The sequence below is a fragment of the Dermacentor andersoni genome, chromosome 9 (assembly GCF_023375885.2).
Source record: "Dermacentor andersoni chromosome 9, qqDerAnde1_hic_scaffold, whole genome shotgun sequence".
Taxonomy (NCBI): Eukaryota; Metazoa; Arthropoda; class Arachnida; order Ixodida; family Ixodidae; genus Dermacentor; species Dermacentor andersoni.
In genome coordinates this window covers 115745165-115761556 of record NC_092822.1, presented here as the reverse complement: position 1 = coordinate 115761556, position 16392 = coordinate 115745165, and the positions used below count along the sequence as shown (strand labels likewise).

General features: G+C 45.3%; 1 protein-coding gene across 2 annotated transcripts in view; it reads right to left on the bottom strand.

Annotated features, from left to right (window-relative positions):
• The window catches only part of LOC126529618 (OTU domain-containing protein 5-B-like), a 58597-nt gene that overhangs the window by 11480 nt on the left and 30725 nt on the right, over window positions 1–16392 (bottom strand). The window contains exon 7 of one of the 2 annotated variants that reach the window (XM_050177136.3): window positions 12849–13007. The exons of the other annotated variant lie outside the window; for it this stretch is intronic. Coding sequence (XP_050033093.1) covers window positions 12849–13007 — 159 coding nt within the window. The remainder of the gene's footprint in view (window positions 1–12848; window positions 13008–16392) is intronic. 2 annotated transcript variants of the gene reach the window in all.

Below are 16392 nucleotides of genomic sequence, written 5' to 3'. Positions count from 1 at the left end.
CGTACTGCGCTTCAACCACACAGACCGCCGCGGGCCCCAGGCCACGCGGCGATGCCGGATTACAGGAGACGGGAGCTATGTGGGAAAACAATGTATCAGGGGACGCGTGAGAGTCTTGCATCCCCACAATACATTTTAAAGATAAATAACCCAGGAATAGTGTTTGAAAAAATAAATGCTCAGTATACTGCCGTTCTTCGGATAAAAAAAAGAAACTAAGAACAGTTCATCACTCATGCCATGTGGTGAAGCAGTTCCTGGATTTTGTGAAGCATAGGTGAACTGCAATTTTCCCACAAAACGTCTGGTTTTTGTTCAACTTTGTGGTCCTTGTAACACATTTTGCAGTTCCGCCTTTTCGGCATCTTCTGAGGGTGGTCCGATGAGAAGTCCAAGAAATGTAATTCACCAGTTCATGCACCTGTTCCAGGACGGATCGTCTCAGCATAGCTTGGCAACTACAAGATTATGCATCGAAGCATATCTGTTTGCATTTTTACAGATTGTCTTTATCACCTCTGCAGAGAAAAAGAGTAGAAAGAAATCCCATGCCGTTGTAAACTGTCTTGCGTTGATTCGTAATGCTGAGCCGAGATGTGCTACAGGCGGCCAGCCTTCTTGGCGTGAACGGAAGTTTCTTTGCTGCCAATGGCAGCACATCATAACCAAGCAAAGTATGCACCCTGAAGATTATCAATAGAGTGCTCAGGTCATGCAAAAAGATCGGCAGATAAGCACCCACAAGGAAGGAGACCCACTTCCATATTCAAGATCATTAAACATATACAGTAGAAACTCGTTGATATGATCACATCAAGTACAATTTCCCGGCGCCAGGATTCGTGATCAAGAACACAAAAAATGAACCAATTGAGTTATTTTTTTACTGGCCCATACATTTCCGGAAAACACGTTTTTCGGCACCAACAGTCAATACATAGGCAAAGTGCAATTGTATGATGTTTTCCGGCTGCCAGATGCCATATACACAACAAAAGGCGCCAGACGTGCGAAACCAAGAACAATAGCCACCCGCTACTTTTCTTTAGTTGCTTATTCTAGAATCAGCAAATCTCCTGTGTCATTGCACGCCGTATTCACCGCTACTGCTGCCAACCCTACTGCAACAAGTACCTTCACCTATCTTTTCTTTATCTGTAACAGCTCTTCATCTACTAGACGCGCTCTTTCCTATACCCAAACACAATTGCTACAAGAAAAAGTGTGTACAGGACATTCATCGAAAACGAGCACTAACAAGCCAGGTTGTCGTTGTACAACACAACAAACGTCCCACTGTACTCAACAAAGCCAACACAGTTTTCCATTACTCTATCATTGTGTTCCCAACATGTGCTTTGAAAAACCAGGGCAAGTGAAGCTAAAACTGCCTGTGCACTGCGAAAAATCTGTAAAGTGGACATTCAGAACTTGACTACCTGCACGGTCGCTGGCACATGATCCCAATTGAAGGATGTTAAAGGGACACTAAAGACAAATATTAAGTCAAGCTAAAGTGATAGATTAGTGCTCGAGAATCTCTAAGGCATCCATATTATCGCGAACAGAGCCTTAATAACAGAGAAATTGAAGTAAATACATGACAGAGACTCCACCGGGACATTCAAGCACTTGCCCAATGACAAAAGCGCTCCTCAGTTAAATTCTGTCACCAGTAGTCAACCACTCATTGCACAAAACATCTCGTATTATAAGACAAAATGAAATGCTACTTGTCCAGTTCTATGTTATGTTTAGACAGAAGAACTCATTGAAATTACCCTTGACAACGACGCAGGCAGTCGAACGGTTTCGTTTTCTCTCAACTGTGCACCACTCATGCTTTCGCGTTTCAGTAGTTATCAAGTAATGCTGCGCTGGTTTTGCTGGCTTGCGAAGCTCACACAAACTGCAAGTAGCAGAGAATTCAACTTTCATGTGATGCCACGAGATGCCCGAACGGTCTACACCACTTGCCCAAAAAGCAGCTGCAGCGGAGAATCTGCCGCTCTGACTTTATCTGTCTTGACTTGGTACCACCGTCTGTCGGACGCCGTTTCACTCACCGATGGCAGGAAAGGGTGGTGATGGTGTATGCAACGTCACTACTCCCCCAGTTGGGTGGCGGGAGATTTTAATATTGAGAAAGGTATTCGGACCCTTCAGATGCAATTTTCTTGTAAACAAGTCTTTTCTTTGCACAAAACGAGCATTGTGCGTTTTTTGGGATGGTATTTAATAGGCTTGTGCGAATATTTGATATTTTCGTATAGTTGAACGAATAATGCGCTATTCGATATTCGCTTTGATTCGAATTTTGTTATTCGGAAATTTCGAAGTATTCAGTTCAAACGAATAGCCACGCGCGGCAGGGAGAAGGCGTTTTCGGATGTTTCGATTTTGGATTCAGCAATACTTTTCCATATCCAATCTAAGCCAAGCCAGAAAAACAGAACTATATTCAGAACAAAGGTGTATAAAAACGCATCTCGTCGGCGTGGTGGTGTGGGCAACTGTGTTTCCGCTGCGGCGAAATTTGATCAATCCCAGCCGCCTTGGGCCACTTCAGTGAGTACGTACCATGGGGGATTTCCATGCAGCCAGCAATCCAATTTGGAACTTTTTTTGTAAAGATTTACCGGGAACCGAAGCTCGATGTCTTAAATGCAAGGCAGTCCTGAAGACCCCGACAAGTACAATAACAACCCTAGCAACGCATTTCAGGAGACACCCGGACTTGCACAAGGACTACCAAGAGAAGCGGGACGCACGCGAGAGGCCATCCAAGCTCAAGGGGGCAAGCAAGGCAAGTGGTCAACAGCCATCCATAGCCCACAGTTTCAAGCCGAAAATGAAAGCGTTGGCCCCAAAAGCCCAAAAGATGAAAAAAATGACAGCTCGCTTCGTAGCCCATGGCATGCACCCTTACAACGTTGTTAAAGAATCTGGTTTCTTCGACATGATGAAGTTCGCTATGCCGGATTATGCCGTGCCGTCTCTGACAACATTCTTGAGAGCCATTATTCCGGACCTCTACGCATCAAGCAAAGAGAAGGTGAAAAAGAAGCCCGGGGACATTTTTGCAGGCGGAGTGAAGTGGCTTTCAATCACAACTGATGGTTGGACATCGCGGGCAAATGACAGCTACGTTTGTTTAACTTGTCATGTCATGGACAGCGACTTCGTGCAGCACGTGCATGCATTGGCTTGCACGGAGATGACAGACTCTCACACTGCAGAAAACCTGGAGCTATTTATCGCAGGTGTCATTGAGGAGCGGGAACTTCCAGCCCACGATACTGTGCCGATCTTCGTCGTTACAGATAATGGAAGGAACTTTACTTCTGCAGTAGCGCGGTCGTCCTGGAGTGGTGTGCAGTATTTCGGACACACCCTTCAGTTGTGTGTCAGTGATGCCAAAAGAGAAGTGTCAGGGTTTTTGCAGTTCTGTGCTAAGGCCAGAGCGATTGTGGCTAGACACAAACGGAGTGCCAAGGCCCAAGGACGGCTTTGGGAAATTCAGAGAAACATGCAGCTGGACCCTCTCGAGGTTATACAAGACGTCCCAACGCGATGGAACAGTGAGCGTGCCATGATGGCCCGGCTCGTGAAGCTCCGTACGGTCATCACAGTAGAACTTTCAGAATCTGACGCAGTTCCAAACTTGAACGCAAGTGAGTGGAAGCTTATGAATGCAGCAGTGCAAGTCTTGAAGCCACTTGACCATGCCACAACTGAACTGTCTGGGGACAGATGTCCCACGCCGTCACAAGTCATTTCCCTGTTACAGTGTACTGAGGTGGTTCTAGCTCAACATGTTTCCGAAGGCGGCGAGGCAGCATCGCTTGCCTCAAGCCTTTTGCGTAGCATCAAGACGAGGTTCCCCGATATCAAGATGTCACGCCTTCCTCCATTGGCAATGTTGGTTGATCCTAGATACAAAGATGTCTGTTATGCTGAACGACCCGTAAAGCAATGGGCGTTCACTCTACTCACAACGGCAGCAGAAGAAACTGTGCCAGTTGATCAACATGGTGCAGCAACAAGTGAGACCAGCATCTGCTCTGCAGACCCATCAGGGGAATCTGTGTGGAGTGCTTTTACACACTTCAGTTCGCGTGCCCATCATCAGTCAAGCCGTACAATCTCGGATGAGGTTGCTGAGTACTTGAAGGCCCCCCTTTCCCGGTCCGAAGACCCCTTTGTGTGGTAGAAAAGCAAGGGCAGCCACCTTTACCCAACCCTGGTTGCAGCTGCCCGTACGTATCTTTCGATACCAGCCACCCGGACACGAAGTGAAAGGCTTATTTCGACTGCATGAGCCGTTGTAAGCTGCAGAAGGGAGCACCTCAAACCCCAGCATGTGGAACAGATAGTGTTTTTGCACGGATATTTGTAGATTATCGTAAATAATCAAGTTGTTTACTTTCCTTGAATAAATCCCAGTCCTTTGCCCTCTGCCATTTATTCGTCTTTACTTGCTACTATTCAAAGTATTCGCTTTGAAATTATTCGAGAAGAATTACTATTAGCTTCGAACCCCAAAAAAGCACTATTCGCACAAGCCAAGTATTTAAACTGTGCATGTCGACTTAGTATTAGCCTTTAGTGTCCCTTTAACACTCCGCAGATAAGAACTGACACCCTTAAAACAAACAAGATAGCCTTAGATCAGTGCACAGCAGCAATGAAACGGTTTGGAGAAGGCAGCATAACTGCGTGCTGAAATCTGATGAATTAACATTGTCTTTTGCATGAGTGCTGCTGCCATAGTTTAAAAACTCGTGTGCAGATGCATCAGAATCCGTAGAAATTATACATTTTCGTGGAGGAGTGTCCCAAAACGCCGATAACATTTTGGGAACTTACGAGTGCTCATCACCCCCACTATGCCCCAACTCAGGAGGCACATTAAGATTCACTGTGCCACCGAAAAATAACGAAAATGTGAAAACTGAAAGAACAGTTTCTACTTAACCCATTAGATGGTGCTAATTGCCTCAGAGTGAGACAATGCAGGGTGACATAGGTTGGGCCTCTTTTGAGGTCAGAGAAGCGCAGTGCAAAATTAGTTTTGAAGAAAGACTCGGGATCGTGGATGAAAATAAGTGGGCAGCTATTGTGCGCAAGTGTCTGCACCGGAAAAGCATGGAGACAGAATGGAGGAAGAGGTGAAGAATGTTGGCACCAAGTATGGGGTAATTGAAAGTGTAGGTATACGACCAGGAGTCATCAGAATGAAAGTAAGAGAAACACAGACAGCGAATTGGATGCGAGGAATGGAAACAATAAAGACCATGGAGACTTACAAGAATGAGGAGGAGGAAATTAGAAGGGAGAACATGTACAATAAGACAATGGGCAGTGCCTTGCTATTTGAGGCTTGAGCTGGTTCCCTATGGGCAAAGACATACTGGAGGAAATAATTGCAACAAGATGAGTCGTGTATGCCACAGCAAAAATTCCAGAGACCACTCAGCACATCCTAGTGGCATGCGAAGGGAGACCCAGAGGTAACGTACACCCTTCCAGAAGCTCTTGAATTTAAAGTGAACGGAAGCATCAACCAGTTAGCAGTCAGAATATGCAAGACGTTTAAGAGTACTGGCGGCAAAAAAAAAGAAAAGAAGAGATTGATACGACTGAATCTCTTACATTCATACGTAGCGGTACAGGGTAGATAGAAAAGTCCGGAGGAAAAAAAAAAAAAGAGAAGAGAAAGAAAGATTGAGATCTATAAAAAAAAATGATAGAATGAGAAGCATGTATAGCATACCTAATTAACTCAAGCAGGCTAAGTGACTATTTGTCACTGCCCCGTTTCAAAGGTGATGCCAATAAAGCATCTTCATTTTCATGCTTGGCTGCAGGCTTTTTAACCGTGCAATTCAAAGGGAATAGCCACATTGGCATCATCATCAGAGAGTGGCAAAATACAAATTTGCAAACAACTGTAAGGGGCCTATTTATAAAGCGCGTCGGCAGGAAAGTGCTAAAGAAGTGCCACTGGGAGCACTGCTCATTGTGATTCACTATTCGCCAACTGCCAACGCAACTAAAATTTAAAATACTGACCGGAAAAAAGGAGAAGAGGCAACCGTGAAAGAGGGGCAAGGGAGGTTTAGCCCACTGAGTTGGGGAGAGAATGGGGTGCATTAAGGAATGACAAAACATGGCAGAGAACTTCGCTTTGCGGTGAAACTTCACGGCAGCACATTGCATGCTGGTATGAAGCCACATGTCAAGGCAAAATTCACTGGGGTCCTACATTTACAGGTTTTATATTTTTGAAATTTGGGGGGCACAAATTGGACGCTATTTTTAAAGAGGGAAACCAAGGAGAAATTTTGGTTTTGTTGCCTGGCAGTCCAAAGTTTGGGATTTTTCCGGTCAAGTTTTAAGAACAATTCACGCAAGCAACGTTACAACAAACATTCTATTCAAAGAAGTGTAACCACTCACACGAATATGTAATGGCAGAGAGAGCTGCTCGCAAATTACACGAGAAACGATCTCGACAAAGCCCCTTGTCAGGCATTATTATTACATTCTAAGGAAACCATATTTACATCTATAAATAGACACAGGTTTGGCAATCCAATCTTTACATTCCTCTCTGTATTTCTTTAACACGCACAAAGAAATATACAAGTAGTGCACAATGATGTGCATCACAGAAGGTGCGATGCTCTTTCTTATACAGTTGAACCTCGGTAGGTTCTTGTTACGTCCGTTTTCCCAGTGCCAATGTTTGCAATAGAAAGCACCAAGAATGACCCAATAGAGTTACGCTCTTTTTTACTGGTTCATATATCACCGGAAAACAAGATTTTTCAGCACCAACGTTCAGTCCATTGCTAAACTGCAATCATATAAGTTTTATGTCCACTAGATCTCGTGTAAACAAGAAAATGCGTGAGACACACGCAATCGAGAACAGTATATAGGTGCCCGCCACAGCAGTTTCACTGCAATACTCGCTCGCCCGTCTCCCATGAGAACGCTGGCGCGCACTCAGTAACTTATTTCGGTACCAGCAAATTTTTTACAGGGTCATGCATGCAACATTCACAGCTATCACCGCCTAACCTATTGCGATAAGCATGTTCACATATCTGTTTTACAGTGCTTGGTGTCGTCGTAAGCGTAGTGCACACTATTATTAGGCAAGCACCAAAAGGCGCCGCCGTTACCTGCAACAGACTGCGATCATATACATTTTCCAGCCGCTAGATCCCATGTGAACAAGAAAAGGCTCGAGGCGCGCACAGTTTCTTATTCCGGTACCAGCAAATCACCGCCCGCGACTTCGCATGCCGCATTCACAGCTATCGTTGCCAAACCTATTGCGATAAGCACCTTCACCCTCTGCTCTGTTCTTATGCCCTCTGTTATGCCCTCACCCTCTGTTCTTATGCTTTTGCAATCATGTATATATATATGTTCTTCGTTTTAATAAAAATTTAGTTGAGAGTTAGCGCTCGTCCTGTCTGCTCCTTTCTGTGTCCATGTTCACTTCGCGCTACAATCCAAGATCATGTTACCGTACCAACTCGCCCAACTTTCTATCCTTTTGCACCTTCACCCACCTGTTAAGCATGAAATGCTTTTAGCTCCTTTTGTCAACGACCTTCAAGTCACCTTAAGTCAAAATCCAGAGCCGTTATCCACGTACTCTGATGAGAACGTCCGAGCATTGTTGCGAGGACAAAACGAGATCATCTGGGCAACCAGTCAAAACCTTAGAAAATGTGGTCTCTGGCCCCCAACCCTTTGTACAGAACTGCATTAAATGCACTAGTTACTGCCCAAACAAGCTACAAAAATACTGTTCCGAGTTCTTCCTAATGTTTGTTCACAATATCACTCAAGCTGTAACTTCTAGTATGCTGAAGTTTTATTTTTAATTTCCAATAGCGACGTTCAAAAGGCAGATACAGTGCACCATACACTTGACTGTCATCTTTCGGTGCCGAGCGCAGAACGCCAGCGGTCGGCGAGTTCCGTGGCGCGCGTCTTGTCTCTCCTCGAGAGATGGCGCCGAGCTGCATGGCGCCTCCTTCGGGTACTTCTATCCGCTGCGGTGGCTTAGCCGCTATGGTGTGGTGCTGCTAAGCACGAGGTCACGGGAGCAAATCCCGGCGGCGGCAACCTCATTTCGATGGAGGCGAAATGCAAAAACGCCGTGTCCCAGCATTGGGGGAACATTAAAGATCTCATGGAGGTCAAAATTAATCCAGAGTGCCCCCATTGAGACGTGCCTCATAATCAAATCGTGGTTTTGGCATGTGAAACCCCAGACTTCAACTCATTCTTCCTCTAGCTGAGCAGTGCACTCTGTCTCCCCGACGTCTTTCACTGCCTGTCGTGCGGCCTTCAGCCAGTTTTCTTCTTTAGCTGAGCCGCGTCCATATGGACCAATGCACAGTATGGCGCAGTGCAGTGTGGTGTGGTGGAGTGTGCTGTTGCAAACATGCACTACACCCATTTAAGATTGTGACTAGTATCATCTCCAAACAATCTGCTTTGGCAGTTGCCATTTCATGCTTACATCTACTCTCACTTACAGAAAAGCCAGCATTTTTTCTTTTTTTTCTTTTTTTACAGTGGGTCGTGTTTAGAGCCATTGGTAGCGTACTGCACGCTTTTAGTAGGCGATAATCCAAATGTGTCGCCGTTCCCTGCTGTAGCCAGCACGATGCGGGCATTACGTTTCACTTCCCCGGCATCCAGCATCGCCCACCAGCTCGATTTCGTTTTAGTTTCCTGTGGCACTCTTAAAACAACACGCAATAGGAAAATATGCGTCTCAGGCCGCCGGAGCACCACCTGCCCGACGGGAGTCATCAGCGACGGGAGTCATCCAAGCGATGCTTTGCATCATGTAGATGTCAACAATAGTTGAGTCTGTCAAATCATTTTTAGTCACTAAGGATCGTGTGTTTTTCCGGTTAGTACGTTTTCTCACATTTTTTCCCAAAACGTATGAATGAGGTTCTATTGTACTACAAGTGCTTATTGACGTAGATATATCATATGCACAAGGGAGCATTTCTGTGTCCCAAAATTAATGGAATACCAACTGGACAAGTTCTGTGAATGTAAAGTACCATAAAAACCAGAATATAGGTCGGACTTCAATGTAAGTCGACTTCCCAAACATTAATGCTAAAAAAAAGAAAGAAAAACAACCTGTACAATGTGTCTACTTATATCGTTACCGCATATAATATTGGTTATAACGATGAATTGACTTTGGAGTATCAACTCGTGCATTAGGGCTACGAGAAAACATAACGATAGGTTGCTCACCGCACATCGGATATAACGATCGAAATACTGCCTTTGGGGCGGCGTTTTCCGTGCAGAATAATCGTGAAATGTGTGTTGCTGAGTTCCCCTTAACAGAGATGTGGCGAAAAATTTGTGCACACAGGTTTGTATCTGTCACCATTACCACGCAGCCTGTCCCACCAGCGCGCCGTTTGCGAAAGCCACGGAAACATCGCAAGTTGGTGCAGCGTGCCACAAGATGGCGCCAGCTGCTTCAAGTTCACATAGCCTGCAAGCGTCCAGAGACAGGGAAAAAAACAGGAAAGAAAACAAAGTGAGAAGTGAACTGCGCATGCGCTCCCTTTCTACGATCTCCCTCTCTACTTTGGCGAGCGCGTAAATGCGCCGTGGAAGCAGCGGTGGGTGTGCCGACATGGTGGAAAGCTGTGCCGCTTGAGACAAAGCTGCAAATTTTGCAAGACTCAAAGCATGAGCTCACACAGTTGATGATATCGATGATTCTGAAAACTGCGAGAGCCACGATCCTGGAGGCTAGAACCAGTGACCATACCAATGAATGGAAACTGCAAGCTTTGTGCTCCAGGGTGAAACTCCCCATGTGTGAAAACAACACGGTAGCAGCCGCTGACATTTCCGAACTCTGGGAGCATGTCGTTACTACTGATAAAATAGGTGGTGCTTTGATGAGTTCCTGAGTGCAGATAGCGCTGCCTCGTTCTGCGAAGAATCTCCGATGGGGCGGTCGTTGTCGCGACAGACGGCGGCGTTGTGCGACGGAGGCGACGAGAGCAGCGGCAGTGACGACGAGATTGACAGTGGCCCGTCTTTGACACAGAGCCAATCGTTCACGCAAACTGCCCAGTCGTCGATAGAGTTGCTCATTGATTTCATGCACGCTAAATTATAGCTGCCAGTGTACGCGCAGCCACTGGACACAATTTTCTATATCATTTTTTATCGTAAGTGGCAAATTTGGTTTCAGGGCTACAAAGGTATGTTCGGCAGCTTTTTTTTCTTTTTTTTCCCCAGAAATCTAGATATAGCGATAATTGGTTATAATGATCAAATTTTTCTTTATTCTTGATATTGTTATAAGTGGATTGCACTGTATAAACCAGTAAAAATGACTGGTATATAATGTGGGGGTCGACTTTTTGCAAAGTTCGACCTATATTCTGATATTTATGGTAGTTCGGTAAGCATTGCCTCTGCTTCACAGCTACAGTTTGTAATGCACAGAAACATCAGCGGTGCATTAATTTGATTCCTAGCTCATTACCACGGTTTACAAATATTATGTACCGTGCCGCCGTAGTATTCATTTAAACACTGCTAGCAAAAAGCAGTAAGCTCTTGTTCACTGAAGGCCAGCACATGCTGAATACATTATAGCTTTGTATGTTCTAGTTTTCACCCAAGTATGAGGCGAAAGCTAGGCATATCCCAAGTTCATATATTAATAACAATAATAGTAATATATTCTTTACCACCTTTATTAGTTTTGTAACACTTCCATTTATTGTTACAGTGAAACCCGTTCACAACAACGTCAATAGTTTCACGAAAAGTGCTTGTCATCAGTAGTTTGTTGTATATGAACCTGCTCATAAACACGCTCGAAAAGTGGGTAATTGCACTGAAGCTGGCATCAGCATTTACAATTCAGCAGCACTTTGGAGCAAGAAACTGATTTTCATTGACATTTCTTTTCCGGTGCGTTCCTACACCTAGCTGCAAATTTCCTATTGGGTCTTTCGTCTAACGAACAAAAGACGTCGCATAGCTCTCAAAATGGTGCACAGTTCCAATCTTAAAAGCACTTCTTGTTGGGCTAGTTGGTAGCTGTTCTTTATAAAATATGAAGATGCCAAATAAACAGACACACACAAGAGAAGACAACGGGACAGGGTGGCGCCCTGTCCCGTTCTCTTCTCTTGTGTGTGTCTGTTTATTTGGCGTCTTCATATTTTATAATGAACAGTTCCAATCAACTGTCATTTTGAAATTGCAAGCGCAGCTGCCATTTTTTATTGGAGAGCTTGTAATATATGTAACTACCAGGGGGACATGATTGTATTCTGCACAAGAGAGCGAAGCATCCAAGTTAGTCCGGAAGTGTAGACTGTGGGCAGCTCACACGCCCATCTCCCCGGCGTCAAGAGCCGGCATAGACAAGGGAGAGGCGCACTATGCCCTCTCCAGATTCTTCCTCGCTCTCGCGACGTGCGCACACCCTTCCTCCCCGACTCGCGGGCAGGTAGCTGACGGGCAAGGAGGACATTCGCCTCGCCCAGGTAAAAAGGTACAAAACAGCGCGACCGGGGGAAACCCTCTCTCTTGGACGCCGGACACCTGTACCGCCTGGACGGGATCAACTGCCGCAACCCATGAGTGACCTCGTTTGCCTGACCCACCCAGGCAACGAGGCAAGCCTATTTATCACTATTAGTGAGAGGACATCCCTCTGCGAGTGTTCGTTATTGCTGGTAGCAATAAACGCTAATACAGTTGATGCAGCTGGTTGCCTTATTCGTTCTAACCCGACGCAGCCACGATTCCCACGCTACGGGTTGGGAGTTCCACAAAGCGACTCCGGAGATCCGGAGCTCACCTTCAGCCTGGAACGCACGCAGACTGGAACCCCCACAACACTTCCGAAGCTACTATGGTGTGCCGCCATTCTGCGAAGGTCTCGGACGTCATGGTCTCAGAATTATGAGTGCGCGTCATCCACACAAGAAGAGTAAAATTATGTTGTCTATGTCATCTCGGGCATAAAAAAAAAAAAAAAAAAAGAAAGCAAAGCTCGAAAGATAACATGTCACTGCTAACCATATCTGCAAATAGCAAACATGTTAATGCACGGAACTCTAAACGAGCGATGACATTCAGTGTATGAACGCTATTTTACAGGTTTAACGTTACCAGCTATGAGTGGTTGACGTAAATAGTCTGGCAACATGCCGACGGTCTTGTTTACCCACCCCAAATTGAATTTGGCATTATTGTTGTAGAATTAACTTTGTAGCAAATTACTGTAAAATGGCTTTTGCTTAGTCTCAGGCTGCTTCGATAACGAAAGTATTATGGATAACTTTGCGGAATTTTCTATATCGCTTTTCATTTGGAATGCTTTGAGGCCTAACGAGAGAAATTTCTGGATGGTAGCGCCACCTATTGGCAAGGTCAAGAGATAGGCACAGCAGCTGTATTGTACCAATTTCACCGCCAATTGCCAGGCATGGTAAGTACAAATACAATGCACCTCTGGCTGTCATTGTGGTTCTGCTCACACTTTTTGCGTGCACACGCATAACTTGGGTAATAAATAAAATCATTTATGTGGCAACATGTACGCAAACTTAAAAGCGCAACTGAATAGCGTTTGCGAGATGTAAGCAATCTCAAGTTATACTAAAACTTGCTTTCTGCAAAGTCAGTTTACGGAACGGTGATGCTATTTCCAATGACCCCGATATTATGCTAGTGTTAAACTAAAGCTGTTTACTCCAGTCAGTAGGTGATGCTGACGGACTGTGCGTTTAAGCGCTCACCAAACATGGATGGTGGCAGGTGGTTGAGGAAGGAGGCCGTCTCGATCAGGGAGAAGCCTTCCTCCTGCAGCTGCAAGTGTGGCGAGCTCACCGAGGACGGCTGCTGCAAGTTGTCCCGAGCCTTAGAGAGGCCCGAGCTGCCTGCCTTGGGGCTCAGATCTGCATGCCAACACGGACATCCACACGCGCATCAGCAGAAGGCCGAGAAACAATACGTCACATGTGGCATTGCGTTTCTGTTCAGTCCTCCAGAGGCATAGCACCATTTGTTGCTGCTACACTAGTCACTTTCTGGTCTCTTCGTAATGCTGCTACTCTTCCATGAAGCAAGTGGCAGACAAAAGGGCTCAAAAAGCACCTATGGCTATGGATTGTGCGAACTGCATGAAAACATGTGCAGTGTGTATAAAAGTTTGACATCTCTTCTCGATGCCAGATACGGCAAATTCACTCCTGTATTTACAAACTCATCGCCAAACGGAGGATAGTGTTGTATACCAAGCGAAGCATTAGTCACACCGCGTAGAATAGCTGAGTGGAATCACTACAGAGTACCTTATTTGATTAAACACCCAGCACAGTCGAACCCGTTTGTAATGAATTTGACAGTTCCACAAAAAGTGGTCGTTGTATCAGTAGTTCCTTATATGTGGACTCGCCCTTCAAAACGCATAAAATTTAATGACATTGAAGCTGGTCGTGGCAGTTACTATTCGTTAATGTTTTGGTCTGAAAATCATATTTTTGAAGAAGTACAGTTGAAACCCACGATCATGACATTCTTGCGACAACAGAATATTTTCGTATCCCTGGTGAACGCCCATAGAAGTCCATGCATTTAGTACCTCTCGACAAAGAAATGTTGCTGTACTACAATCCCGCATCAACAAATTTCCCGGAACATAACCCTGCACAACCTACTCTCGCAAGGCTAGCAGGCTTCCAATATGTGCTCAAATGCGATTGCTTTGCACTAAAAGTCAAATACCACTACGCTACACTTGCGTGGGCGCCGCCACTTTTTTTTACACAAACAACCACGCGACGAAAGCGATTGTGATGCCAGAAACACGTCATGGCCACCATGTTGTTTGTTGAACGCACGTTGCTACCGACATGTGACGACTGTTTTAACACACCTAGTGCAGTGCCTAATGTGCATCTTGGTGAGAAAAATGTAGCAATGCCAAGGAAATCAACGTCCCACCTGCATGGAATTGTTTATGCCACTTCAGGCGGTGGTTGCAGCATGGAGTGCCATGCATCGGGCTGCAATTGAACGATCGTCTGGGAACATGCATCCCTTGTTTCAAGAACACTGGTTTTGGTGCCGCCAGACAGGCGGCACCAAAACGGTGCCAGACGTGCCAGATTCGGTGCCAGATGTACATTTGTGCGGAGGGGCCGTAATCTCTGTCGATTGCCTTCGGGTATACGAGATACAATCCCTATTGTGCTTGGCACTGGATGCATTGGCACTTACGGGTGACAGCATGCACCGGAGAAATGCTGTTGCACGCATGGAGCACTGTTGCTCTGCATCCGGTGCCTAGTTACGCAAAATCTTGCAAAAGTGATCCTATCTCCAAAAGGAATTGACCAACAATACTAAAAACAAACAATTATGGGGTTTTACATGCCAAAACCATGTTCTGGTTATGAGGTATGTTGTAGCGGAGGACTCTGGAAATTTGGACCAGCTGGGGTTCTTTAATATGCACCTAAATATATGTACACGGGTGTTTTCGCCCCATCGAAATGCGGCAGCCATTGCTGGGATTCAATCCCACAAGCTTGTGCTTAACAGCCCAACACCATAGCGACCGAGAATACTGCTCCACAGCAGTGCTGCCACTGCTGATTGACGCATGCGGTGCACTTTGTATTGTTGGAAATGCTGTACTGCATCCTCGAGCAAAGCTTGCCAAAGTAGGCTAACGGAATTTTGACAGTATAGTTTCATTCGGCAACACATTACCTATTTGTGCTGTCTCATTTCGCAACAACAAAATTCTCACAAAAGTGAATATTTTTTCGCGTCCCTCAGCGATTTCATTATTGTGAGGTTCAACTGTGTGTTATATTGTTGTTCTCGGCATTTCTCAGCCCCTAGCTCAAAGTTTTCGTTAAAAACTTCTTCCTAAAGAATGCAGCTGCCACCATTCTTTTTTGTCTGAGAGCTTGTTATATATATTACTATTAGCGGGACATGAGTGGATTTGGAATGATAGCGAAGCGTTCCAGTTGGTTGGAACTGCTGCAGCATGCTGGCGTTTTGCAAAGGTCTTGCTGTCACGGCTGCAGCCTCAGCCGCATGCACGTTACGTTTTTCATGTTGCTTCGGGCGAAAAAAGTACGAAGTGCGAAAGGTAGAATGCCATCGCAATCTTTATCAGCAACGAAGCAAACAAAGCGCAGATTAACCACGATCTTATGATAATGGCGTTGTAAGATCAGCAGACTCTAAACGGGGGTGTCGTTATCGTGACATCCAAAATTGCACACTGTGCCGCACGGAGAACTACGCAAAAACCAGTGTTGCCATCGTGGCCTCTGCATATAGCACCGGCGTGTGCTATCACGGCCGCATTTCTCCCTTTGCCCTGAAGCATCTGGACACGTGCCTTGAAGCACGGCTACCCTAGCAGGGTTGAAGGCGAGCGACTTCTAGTGCAGCTCCTGGAATCTGCGCACGCTGCTCACTCACCTTCGCCGCTATTGGACAGTTGAACTACTGTGCGCCCACTTCTGTTGTAATTCTGTGCTTTCGAACTTCGCATGCGCCCTCCATTCATCACGACCAGTTTTGAAGTGTTCGTTGTAACAGTACGCTACTGTTGAGAATGTTCGTTATATCTGGGCGCAGTTTCTATAGAAAGGGTTGGAAAATCGTAAATGCAGTGAAATGTAGTCGCTATAACCGATAAATTGTTATACATCTGGAATCATTATAAGTAGGTTGCACTCTTAAAACAGTTGCACCTTTTGAAGTGTATATTTGTCCCACAACAATAATGGTCGTCTGCCTCTGTTGCATTTCATTTCTTGAAAACACAGTGCTCGCTACTTTCGTGTGCAAACTTTTTTAAGAGTGTACACTGCAGTATTTGTTTATACATTCTTTAGGTACTTTCTTGCACGTGTGCACATCTTCTGTGTTTTCATTGCTAATGGCACTATTCTAATGTATTGATGACTATTTTTTTTCTGTAATGTGTCTGCCCATACATTGCATTGATTACTGCAACACGTTTGCTATGATGTGCCTGTCCTGCTTGGACATTGTTATGGTCTTTAGTGTGTACTAAATAAGCAAAAGTAATTAATATTTCACAGACCCAATACCCCACTATGATAATAGATTGTAGTGAGCATCCAAACAACCTGAGCTGCGACAATGCTATTTACCTTAGGCGGATTCGCCACAGCACAGGCAAAGAACCTAGGCAGCACTGCTAACTCATGAGCATTCTCAGAGCAGAAGTGAAAGAAGTGTCATTAATATTTACGGCGATACTATAGTCAGTGCGCCACTGTAGGATGC